At 38.7% G+C, this 12,865-nt stretch overlaps 2 protein-coding genes across 2 annotated transcripts; both read left to right on the plus strand.

The window, feature by feature from the left end:
- Positions 1 to 8,217: 8,217 nt before the first annotated feature.
- On the plus strand, positions 8,218 to 8,627 carry LOC103505960 (zinc finger protein 513-like; the record flags this gene model as incomplete). Its single annotated transcript, XM_008470342.1, has 1 exon — positions 8,218 to 8,627. A coding segment is annotated over one exon (410 nt), but the record flags the coding sequence as incomplete, so codon positions are not given.
- Positions 8,628 to 12,010: 3,383 nt separating this feature from the next.
- LOC103505962 (transcriptional repressor CTCFL-like) lies at positions 12,011 to 12,682 on the plus strand. The gene is made up of 2 exons (XM_026821161.1): positions 12,011 to 12,526; positions 12,560 to 12,682. The coding sequence occupies exon 1, from the start codon at positions 12,037 to 12,039 to the stop codon at positions 12,466 to 12,468; it is 432 nt and encodes a 143-aa protein (XP_026676962.1). The 5' UTR covers positions 12,011 to 12,036; the 3' UTR covers positions 12,469 to 12,526; positions 12,560 to 12,682.
- The last annotated feature ends 183 nt before the right edge of the window (positions 12,683 to 12,865 follow it).

Here is a 12,865-nt window from a genome sequence, read left to right on the forward strand (position 1 = left end):
ATTGGATTATATTATTATAGATTTAGTTTAGTTTAGTCTTAGCATTGTACCACATACAATTGTATATGTATTGATTTGATTCAATTGATTGAATTGATTTGATTGAACTAATAAATTTGATAGGTATGGAGGGGTCAGTCCCAGTACCATTTCGTGTATAAAAGTAAGTACATTAAGCAGGATATTAAGTATCCCTGACGTTGAGAATACCAAGACAATTCAACATATCTACAATATGTGTTCTGTAAGGGGCTCCTGTTACAATTCAAATGGCAGATTTCACCAAAACACAAACATTATAGACATTTGTTTTGCAGAATCTGAAGTTCATCGATTTGAGTCTTGTTAAATAGAAATATCCCACTTTCTAGTATACATATTCAAAATGTGGTGTAAAACTCATGGCTTTGTCCAGACTCACACCCAGGTATTTGCATGTTGATACCTATTCTAAAATTTCAGATCCCATTTTTACGGATAGATTCAGGGACAGAATTTGGTTTCTAGCACTTTTAATCAATCTCTCCTCTTTCTTTGTATCGGTACCACTGCACTGATGCTCATTTCTCTGGAAATCTTCAAGGAACTCAATGGCCTCAATTACCGAATCAAAGTTTTCAGCCATTGTAGGTAATTAAACAGTATTGAAAATCAGCTTAGATCAAAGTCTTAAAATTAAAAAACAGCAAAACGCTTTCTTTCAGAAAATAGAAAAAGAAACTATTAAAAAAAAAGCAATAAGCAAAACACTTTCTTTCAGAAAATAGAAAATCTGGAAATTCTGAAAAACTGAAAAAAAAAAAAATCCCAAAAAAAGTAAACAAACACAAAAAAATCATCCGTTAGGACATCTTATGAGAGAATTTCCTATCATTAAATTAGTAGGGTGAATTGATGGGAGAAATGTCTTAACGGAGGTTGGTGAAATGCAATTTTCAACTTTAATTCCCCATCAGTGCTTAATGATTCAATTAAGGCTTGATTGAAGTTTGGTGAAATCGGCTATGAGTCTTTTCAATGAAATCCATGCCTAAGATTTTTTCTTGTAAAATTGTAAAATTTCCGCAAATTTCCGAGTTTTCTTTTGCCGTTTTTTTTAAATTATGACTAAGGACTAAGGAGTGATGGATGATCAAAACACATGCTAACAAGTGAATTAAGTGAGCAAATAAATTACGACAGCAACTCCTAAGATACTAGCAAAAGCCTTCCTGAAAATTTCATGGATACCACACAAAATTAGCAATTTATTAACAAGAAAACAGGTTGACAAGTGATCCAATGTTAAAGCTACAGAAAATGAAAGGGAAAAATAAATGGGTACCTACTAATAACTAAAAGCATACAATATATTTATTTCTAAAGAAATTTTCTAACATACATGGGTAAAATAAAAAATACGAGTATAAATGGAAAATTAAATACCTACTAACAAAAAGACTAAATAAAATAATGGGTGGGTAGGTGGGTTAAATACTTCCATAGGTACACAGGTATGCAGTAAAAACTAAAAAGAAATAAAAGGTAACCAACTAAAAAACAAAGTAAGCGTGATAAAAAATAAAAAGTTGTAATTATTATTATTATTATTATTTTTTTACAAAATATAATTTTTTTTTCATAGATTTGTATGCATCATGTTTTTTTTTTACAATTTTTTTGACACTTTTCACTTCTAAAACAACCAAAACAAACGAAAAATGTGCAGAAAAAAACTATCGAAAACTATCGATAGTCAAGCCTCAACTATCGATAGCGTTCGATAGTCAAAACTATCGATAGTTATCTCTCCTCCTCTACCGTCTACCGTCTGGCAGACCGCAGTCTCTAGCTTTTTTTCTTCCGCAACACACGTTCCAACTGTATGACCTAGGTCTGTTAGATGGTCTGAGGATAAGTGGCGAGCTTAACTCTTTTGGGATTTAAGACTCTGTCAAAGGCAAACAGTACGCGTACTGCTGTGTACCTGTATCATGTATTGTGCTCCCTTAATACACAATACACACTTTATTGAATAGAGTCCTTAAGCTGTGTGCACACATAGTCGATTGACGGTCGACTTGAAAAAAAGTTGTATTGAGAAAAAAAAAAAAAAAAAAAAAAAAAAAGGGAGGGATAACAAAAATTCAACAAAAAAGGACTGTTAAGTTCCATTTGATTTGTATAGGCTTAACAGGGCTGTTGAGATAACAGCCTGTTAAGTTCCATTTGATTTGTATAAGCTTAACAGGGCTGTTGAGATAACAGGCTGTTAAGTTCCATTTGATTTGTATAGGCTTAACAGGGCTGTTAAGCTAACAGGCTGTTAGGGGCTAAAAAGAAGGTTGACGAAATCCATCCGAATTCCACACACATACTCATGGCCAGGATTCTAACAGTCAGGGTTTCATAACACCCTTCTTCCCCCTGTGTTCCCTATATCCACCTCTCAGCTCAGGCTCAGACCGTCTGGTAGAGGAGGAGAACTATCGATAGTCGGCGCCATCGATAGTTATCGATATTTTTCAAAAATAACAGGCTTCTTGGGGCTAAAAAGAAGGTTCGTGAAATCCATCCGAATTCCACACACATACCCATGGCCAGGATTCTAACAGTCAGGGTTTCATAACACCCTTCTTCCCCCCTGTGTTCCCTATATCCACCTCTCAGGCTCAGACCGTCTGGTAGAGGAGGAGAACTATCGATAGTCGGCGCCATCGATAGTTATCGATATTTTTCAAAAACTATCGATACTTAACTATCGATACTTAACTATCGATACTTAACTATCGATAGTTTTCGATAGTTTTTTTTATTACATATTTCCCTTGTTGCTAAAGGTCTTATCCTCCAAAAAGACCTAACCTAACCTAATTTAAAGAAAATTATTAACTGTACACGTATTAATTTAGGTCACAGGGTGAGGACATCTTCACTAGCTGTTGGATTTGAACTAGAGAATCTAGCAATATCTTCTTAAGTATAATCCTTTCTTTGTTTTTTTATTAACCCTCTTTTCTACCTCCAGTTAAGATCAAGAAAGTACCTACCTACCTACCTATTTTTCAGTTACACCATTTTTTTTCCTCTAGAAGGCCTGTTAAGCCAACAACCTGTAAAGTTCCATTTGATTTGTATAGGCTCAACAGAGCTCTTAAGCTAACAGGCTGTTAGGGGTTTAAAAGAAGTTTGGTGAAACCCATCCCTTGGGGATCCGGCCATAAGAGGGTACCCTCTTGATCTTGGCTTTTTTTTAAGCTAAGATTTCCAGTGATTTGTTTTCTTTGTTTCTTAATTTGGATGTTTTGATTTGATTGTTTTGATATTTCATATCCCAGACTGTCTGTATGTTCACCGTCATTTTTGTGAATTAATAAAGCTAAATCTTACTTGAGTAAGTGAATTACTTGAAATTAAAACACAAAGTATTTTTCTTTTAGTTTAGGATGTTCAGATAGGCCTGAGAGCTCACAGAGCAATGATTAACCAACTTGCACCTGGGTCTACAATCTCAAGCGAATTGTTCAAATGTTGTTAACCTTTGAGAATGCTTGGAGAATGTTCTCTGAGCATTCTCAGGTTAACAAACACTAACCTGAGATTTTAGACCCCAGGGGCTAGGTTAGCTGATAATGAAGTTTGCTACTTAATCAATGATGAACTTAAGTAATGGTGGATTTCACCAACACAAACAATATGGTTGATCAGATTAATCGACCGTTAGTGATTATGCGCCATTTTTTCAAAATTCTGTTTCACCATTCAAATTCTCCTATTAATTAACGCAACGAGAGAAATCCTTTTGATTTCTGCAGTTGGTATTTCTGTAATATTATAAACGATGTTCTGATTGATTGACGATTGATCGATTATGTGTGGATACAGTTTTAAAGTATCAACTAGTGTATGAGTTAACTCAACGCATGTTCAAAAGGGTTTTTCAAGTTTTGGGGCTTGCGGTTGGGGATTCGGGGCTCGTAGTACTAATCTGGATATGAAGGGGTTGTGAACGTTATGTTTAATAGGGGTGGTGCTCGGACTTAGAATGTGAATGTCAATAACATTACCAACCTATTTAAGTACCTATGGAAGAATGGGAAAGTACTTTTCCTACTTTCATTGCTCTTGGTCCTGAAGATTTTCTGGTGTCATTGTTTTCAAGTTCCCTAACCCCTCTAGATTTTTTGGTGGCTTTTGGTGGCATTAGAAACTGGTAAGTATCTAAGTAACTACCTTGAGTATTTTTTCTCTTAACTTAGCGTATCAGTAGGTGTACCTACTTGTATCTTGCATCCCTCTATCTCTATCTCTCTCCCCCTCCCTCTCTTTCTCTTCTCTTCTATTCTCTCCTCCCTCCCTTCCTCCTTTCTCTCCTCTTCCCCTCTCTTCTATCTCCTTCCCTCTCTCGCTCTCTCCCTCTCCCTCTCCCTTTTTTTCCCTATTTCTCTTCTGTCTCTTTGTTTAGGAATGAGTATACCCTGACTAACAAGTGATTGCACCTTTCATTCGAGTGATTATAGGATATTCAAGTTCCCTAACCCCTCTAGATTTTTTGGTGACTTTTGGTGGCATTAGAAACTGGTAAGTATCTAAGTACCTTGAGTATTTTTTTCTCTTAAAGCGTATCAGTAAGTAGGTGTACCTACTTGTATCTTGCATCCCTCTATCTCTATCTCTCTCCCTCTCTTTCTCTTCTCTTCTATTCTCTCCTCCCTCCCTTCCTCCTTTCTCTCCTCTTCTCTCTCTTCCCCTCTCTTCTATCTCCTTCGCTCTCTCGCTCTCTCTTCCTCCCTTTTTTTCCCCCTATTTCTCTTCTGTCTCTTTGTTTAGGAATGAGTATACCCTGACTAACAAGTGATTGCACCTTTCATTCGAGTGATTATAGGATAAGGTATACCTGTCATTCCAGAGTCTATTGCTTTTTATAGGTGAATCGTAGGTTCGTAGGATGTAGGAGTTGTCTATTGGTGCCGTTTCAGTCTTCCTACTGATCTAAGTTCAATGGTGTCATGATATAAATGTAGATAATATATAAGTAATAATAGAGTAGGTATGTACGTAATAGTGCCTTGAATAAGACTAGGATCATGCCTAGTACAAAATTTCAACTTTATTTTAGCTTTAACAATCCTGTCTGAAGAGTATGCTGTGTCGTTTGGGCAACCCAAACTGTGGAGAGTCCGTCATTAAATTTTGACTGTTTATTTTTTTGGCCAACGTATCAAATTATGTACATACCTACCTATTTTACCTTTATCTAGGACAAAATTCCCGACCTTGGCTGGGATTGAACCCACGCCCTCCTGTTCAGGTGACTAGGCGAGCGTCTTGACCACTACACCGCCGAGGTAGGGATAAGATTATTGTCAAGTTGGCATCTCTTAGCTAATCCATTTGTATTTATCATTGCCATGTCTGTATAGATGTATGTAGTTATAGTTGTAAGTTATATTTAGAGTGACTTCCTCTGATTTTCTGTAGTCATCATTATCAGACCAGCAGCATTCATTGCTTGTGTTCCCTTGATACTTGTTGTGTTGTGACGGTGCTGCGGCAGCAACATTGAGTAAAGAGTGTAAAGATGAAAGAACCAGCAACCATGGTGTAATGTTGAGTTCAAATTTGTCTCTTCTGTAATGTACTTGGAGGATTTGCACAATTTTGCCATTTTATGTTTGGAATGACGAAACGTCCACCTTGAAAAGACGCTTCTAAATTTTCATGTACTTATTAGGTCCACCTCTATGGCCGAGCTGTCAAGAGCTTTGACTTTCAACCCGGAGATGCTGGGTTCGAATCCCCCGACCAGGGCGAACATTTTCTAGCCAAACTTTTCCGTCCTTGGATGTGCCTTGAAGTAATGCAAAAGCGGTACCGAAGTAGAAAATAGAAAGTTAAAAAGTACCTAGGTAGCTAGGTACTTCTTTATTAGAAGTCTTCGGTAGTTGCTTCTTGTTTTGAGTAGGAGTAGATACGGTTGTGAGTTGTGACACCCCATATAGTCCACTCTACTGGAACTGTGAGTCTAGAATCTGGAGACTTCCATCAACCATCATAGTAGGTAGTCCGTTGGTACTGACTGGTGCAGTGTTCATCTGATGTTCATACTGCTTGGTATTGGTACCTACTATCATGATGATGAGGCTTGGGAACTTCCTGTCCTCCTGTATATATATATATCTGTCTCTCTAGTAAACTTTGTCCTGTGGCCGCTTGATGTAAGTTCATAGCTTCATGCTTGAAGGTCCTCTGTTATACTTATACTGGAAATCAAAAGATACCTACCGCTTTAGTACTTTTTTTGTATCGTTTTTGCCTTAAGGCCCAGCAATACAGCCAACCTAAGTAGGTACCTTCTTATATCAACCTCTCAAGCTAAAGTCCAACTTTCCTGGTATTTCTAAGCTTCTCAAACTTGTAGTTCTATATCCAGTTACAAGACGTTTATTCAGACATCTTCTGAACTGAGACTTCCATCAACCATCATAGTAGTCTATTGGTACTGACTGGTGCAGTGTTCATCTGATGTTCATACTGCTTGGTATTGGTACCTACCATCATGATGATGAGGCTTGGGAACTTCCTGTCCTAAACTGTATAATCTATAATATATATCTTGTCTCTCTAGTAAACTTTGTCCTGTGGCCGCTTGATGTAAGTTCATAGCTTCATGCTTGAAGGTCCTCTGTTATACTTATACTGGAATGTTGAAAGTACCTATTGTCTTTTCAAGTACCAACCGTAGTGGTTAGTGTAGGGGACTTCGGATCTGAAGGTTGGTGGTTTGAGTCCAAGTCAAGGCTTGAAAATTGGTGTATTAATCGGGGAAGACATTGGTGACAAAACTTTCATTCTTAACACAATTTTAGGTACTTTTTTTTTAGAAAGACGAGAAACCTTCAATTCCGCTGGAAATTGAACCCGGGATCTCATATTTACTAGACTTTTTTTTTACCAATTGGTCCCAAAACCTGAGAAGAAAATTGCCTTTGTATTGTAAATTTTTGTCCAAGCTCATCAAAATTGGACAAACCGCTCAAGAGCTATGGAAGTTATTGTAAAACAAAGAGGAAATATATCAGTGGCCGAGACGCTCGCCTTGTAATCAGAAGGACGTGGGTTCAACCTCAGCCGAGGTATAGAGTTTTGTCCTCAACATTCTTTTCGAATTTACTCCCGCAAAGGAACTTTTCAGTCCTATTCGAGCAGTAGAAAAAAGCACTTAAGCAAGCACATGAAGTTTAGAACTTGGAACTCAAGTAACCCAAGCCTGCGAGTACCTCAACTTCACAATCGTTCAGAGGGGAAGAGACACTCTCTCTGTAACTCTGTACCTAGAGGTAGAGACTAGAATTATCGAACCAGCACGGTGTGGGCTGTAGATTAAGGACGTAGCAAGTGAGATGCTGAGGTTTGGTCTCTGCAAGTAGGTAGATGAAGAGTAGATAGAATTAACTGTGGAGACGCGAGACTAAGCGAGTAGGTAGGGTTGACTAGTAACATCTGGCACACAGAAGCAATACAGCTTGTGAGAAAAAGAACCACGCCAGTGGAGATATTTAAGAAGAAGCTGTACAAGATAAATGTTGTTTCATCGGCGTATCTCTATTTATAGAAATGTGTAGCTATGTAGTGTAAGGTGTATTGGGAGTTTAGTATCGAGGGGGTATGCAGTGGTAGAGCCTAAATTACTTACTCTCTAGTAGTGAGCTATGGAACATCTTGTAGGTAGCCGGGAAGAGATACAGTGATTATTATTATTATTGAATGAATCCTAATATGTACCTACAGTTCTACATGTGTATTATATTAGTAATAACTAAGAAAATGATATTTACTTATTGAGTGTTATCATTATTATAATACTTACTTATAGTCTTAGTACATGTCATACTTGCACAGATATTTGGGTCTTATAAAAATAATAGTCGGAGGTACTCGTTCTTCTTCTTTTTCTCTATCTCCTCTTTTCTCTTCTTTTGTCTCTAATAATTTTCCTCTGATTCTCCTTTTAAACCCTGTCCTCTCACAAGATGTAGGAACTTACATACCTACCTACCTAGTGCACTCCGTATTCCAAGCATAGACCCCTCGGAAAAAAAAAATAAATAATAATAAACTACGACACTTCCGGGAATCGAACCCGGGACCTTCAGAGTTCTAGATATGACACCCACTTTGACACTTACTTACATAGGTTAGAGAGTGCATCGGTAAAACCCTTGTTCTCATTTCCAGGCCCCTGTGCGTCGTGTATTCATTGCGGCGAGATGTTCCCGTGTACGGATGAATACTCTCTTGTATCGCACGGAGCCGGATGTCCCGGTGCGAAACTATTCAGCCGGGGCTACGTCTGTTTCGCATGCAACTACTCTACACCGCATAAGAACTCACTAGGCCGCCATGTCCGCATACACACGGGCCGCAAACCCCACAACTGTGATGAATGCGGCTATTCCACTATTAACCTGTACGATCTGAAGCGCCATGCGATGCGACATACCGGACTCAAACCGTTCCAATGTACGCTATGTCCGTTCAAAACCAATCAGAAGTCAAATCTGAGGACACATGTACGGTTGCGGCATTTGAGAGAGCAGAGTGGTGCCACATTGATCCATACGACAGTGAGTGCGGCGCTTACTTAAGACAATGCGCATGCGTCACGAGACATGCGTCACATTAGGTGAGGTTTTCACGCTGAAAAGCTGAAAATCAGGAATACTGTAATTTTCTTTTTCTTCTACGACTTTTTAGAATATAAATCCCGAGATAATTATCTCATAAAATTAGCTCAATCTAACCTATTTTGCTCAAATTATTTAAGTACACAGTCATGTATTTGAATTACAAAAGAAAAAGTAATGCGTTGCTTTTCAACATTTCTCAATTTGTAGTTTAACTAAGATGTATATGTATATTACCCGCCTCTGTTTATACGGCGTTAAACAAGAAATCTAAGTATTACATAATATTTATTCAATTTTTAAGTAGTATGAAAAACGTTTGCTCATGGTCTCATTGATAGATTTTTTCATTATTTTATTAATTTATTATTTTTAATTTTTGTTACATTCATTGTTGAAATACCAGTTTGTTTTGTATTTATTATGTTATTTTATCCAAGAAAATATATTGACGCCATTTTGGCCTTTCCCATGTTTCCATTACCTTTCTTGAATTTGAGATTATCTTCGAATAACCTTCACAGTCTGTAATTTTGTTTCATCCTTCCTTGCTATTTGCCCCTATACACAATCATCCTCGGAGTGATGTTTCATGTTACAAACACTTGTTACCTCAGAATACGTCTGGAGACTGTTCTAGTGTAGTATCCTAGCATGCTCAGAGGTAACCTGTGATTGTAGACCCCAGTCTAAAAGCCTCTATTTCACCTCTTCCCCCTACACTCATTCACAGACGTCGTACTGAGCGGATTACACTCATGTGTTCATTGTTACGGAGACCTCTCCTCTGCTACCGAGACAGAGCTACTGGACCATTGCATGCAATGTTCACGGGATACATGCATCCCAGGCTGGTTCCAATGTTTCCGCTGCCGCTATAGTAACAAATTCCGCAGCAACTTCCTGCGACACATCCGCACGCATACGGGACACAAACCGTACGCGTGTACCGAGTGAATGTGGTTCAAAGTTCTCCTATAATGGTAGGCGATTTCGTTAATTATTATAGCCACACTGATTTGTGTGTTTCTAGTTTTATACCTTTAGTCTTACCTACCTCGATTTTCCACATACAATGGCCATATTGGTCGTAATACTACTCATGTTTTCAGTTTTGAGTTTCTGTTCATGTGCCGAAACTGGAAAAAGTCTGTTACTTAATGGTTTTGATTAATTTATCTTTTATCTTATGAGGGATTGCAAAATGTGTCTTCTTAATGGAGACTGAGTTGACTGGAAGGGGAATATGAGTGCCATTAATGCATTTACTAATGAAAAGGAAATTTTAATCCCACCATGGTTTGTTTAGTTATGGTCAATTTCTTAGGGTATTTAGTCGATGCGTTTTCCTTTCCCCCCCCCCCCCCCTGGTTTTTTATTTATTTTGATATCCAGGATAGAGAGTTACCCCAGTCCTATTTTGCGCTATTCAGATATGTCAGTCATGATGACTGGAATCCCGGTAGCTATCGATACTTCGGGTTGAGGTTTGGCTGCTCTGGTGGTTCTAGCATTACGAGCAATGGCTTGATCCTCTTTGCTGATGACAACTTGATTCTTTGTTTTCCGATACTTCGGGTTGAGGTTTGGCTGCTCTGGTGGTTCTAGCATTACGAGCAATGGCTTGATCCTCTTTGCTGATGACAACTTGAACTCCCGTGGTTTCACTCATATCAGGGATGGCTGCATCTTGTTTAGACACTGCTGGGGTTGTTTTGTCTTTGTTCACTTTTCTCTTGAGCGGGGATCTTATTCCTGTCCGAGCGAGGTCCTTAGCATCTGCTGATGGTCCTGCCTGTCTAAGATCCGTGGTTTCTTTAGGATCTTTTGCATCTTTAGAACTAATGGCTTGTTTAGGATCTGCTATGTCTTTAGATTCAACTGCTTCTTTAGAGTCTGTTAGTTGTTTAGAACCCATTGCTTGTTTAGCATCTATCGTTTGTTTAGACTGGGCCACATGCCACGTGACGTGACGCTCAGTCGGTTGTGACCGCATGACAAGCGCTAACCATGGGTGACAAACGCTAACCGTGCGTGACAAGCGCTGACTGATGAGATTCGAATACGCCGGCATGCGGCGGTGTTTGGCGACATTAAATAGTAGCATATCGACACAACTACAACTACACATCCCTTTATAAGCTAACATCTTGATACAAGTACACTACGCAAATCTGTAGGTAGTGTAGGTACACAACACATCCAAAAATCTAGTCAATGTAATAAATACATAAGGTCATCTGTTCCTAGTTCATAATACCTAGGTCTAGGTATAAATCTAGTCAAACTATGTAGATGTAAATACCTACTTAAGTACGATAGGTACGAAAGTACTAGTTATTATATTATACACCTTCGTGTTCCTACTTATATAATTACTAATAATTAGCAATTATTGCTTGTACAAATCTTTACACGTAAGTTTCGTCTCATTGATCAAGAAAATTTCCTTTTATTTAATTTTTGATATAAGAAAAATAAATTGAACTTTCTATCTTTATTTACCCAGATTTGATCTCTTTGTTATTTTTGCTTCCAACTCTCCCCCCAAGGGGTTTACATTTTGAATGAAATGAGAACATTGTAATTCACTAAACTTTTCTCCCTCAGAGTTCGTGGAGGATGTTCGACACTGTGTGCATTGTAACAAGGAGATGCACAACCTAGATGAGTCTTTCCTGTTGAAACATTGCAAGTATTGCCCCTCCCTCCGTACGGTCGGATTCCAATGTTACCTGTGTCTGTATATCACGCGGCAGAGTGCGCACATGCGCCAACATTTGCGCAAACACACGGGCAGGCGTCCGTTTCCATGTGATATGTGTGAGTATAGCGCCGCGCAGAAGTGGAACCTTAAGATGCACATGCGTACGCGACATAAGATGGTAATGGTGGAGTGAATGCAGCGTGCCGCTAGACGACGCATGTAAAACGCATGCGGTGCATGACGAAACGAGTTAAGGTAGAAACACTACTACTATCACGTCACGTAAGCTCATGGGGAGTCAGAAAGATGTGGTTCAAAGTTCTCCCATAATGGTAGGCGATTTCGTTAATTATAGCCACACTGATTTGTGTGTTTCTAGTTTTATACCTTTAGTCTTACCTACCTCGATTTTCCACATACAATGGCCGTATTGGTCGTAATACTACTCATGTTTTCAGTTTTGAGTTTCTGTTCATGTGCCGAAACTGGAAAAAGTCTGTTACTTAATGGTTTTGATTGTTTTTCTTTTCCTTTCTCATCTTTCTATTTCTGCTGTCTATCCAGGATCCAAGAGCTATGTTAATCTTCTGGGCTTAGCTTGAACTGTGAAACCAGGCAAAGAATAATACGGTGTACCTTCCAGACAGTTTGCCTGATTGTCTGATGATATTACGGTACACCACAAGCAGTAGTATCACATTGGGACAAAACCTTGCTCCATTACTCCCTGGTTCTTCCATTTGTATTTCAGATTCAGATCCCATGACGTGCATTCATTGTCGCATTGAATCCTCCACGGATATTAATCATCTCCTGCGTCACCTCAAGGTATGCCCGGCCGTTATCCCGTGTTCAGACCGGTCACGCCGACCTTGCTTCGCGTGCCTGTACATAGCACGTGACGCGTACGACCTTAAGAAACATATCCGGAAACACACGAACGAGAAACCGTTCGAGTGTTTGGTATGTGATGTACGGTTCAAGCAGATCTCAGGAGCGCTACACCATATGAAGAAACAACACCGGCTAGAGTTCCTCAAGACACAGGAGGCCACGGTCGAGGTGGCTGTCGATGAGGGAATCATTTTCCAATAGTTCCCAATCGTTGGGTCCGGAACTGCCACTTAAATATGGCAAGTTATGAATTGATCGAGTAAATCTAATGGCAGGGATGCATGATTAAAAAGTTATTACCTTAGATGTCTCACGAAACGAGAGCATCCCTGAAAGCCTTATTTGATAGTATTTATTTGTCTTATTTAAGTATTTGTTCAATCAAAAGTAAATACATTATTTGATGAGCAAGTTACGTTATTTATTTTGATATCCAGGTTTATTTGGTTTTTAGATTTTTCAATTATTAATTAGGTATAGGTAAGATACGATTTTTTATCTATCTACACAACACTTTTTTGCAATATGATCCTCCTATTATTTTTAAAGCTGTGTCAACACATAATCGACAGTCGTTGATCGACGGGTCGATTTCGAT

This window comes from Diaphorina citri, unplaced genomic scaffold, assembly GCF_000475195.1.
Source record: "Diaphorina citri unplaced genomic scaffold, Diaci psyllid genome assembly version 1.1 scaffold206, whole genome shotgun sequence".
Classification (NCBI taxonomy): Eukaryota; Metazoa; Arthropoda; class Insecta; order Hemiptera; family Psyllidae; genus Diaphorina; species Diaphorina citri.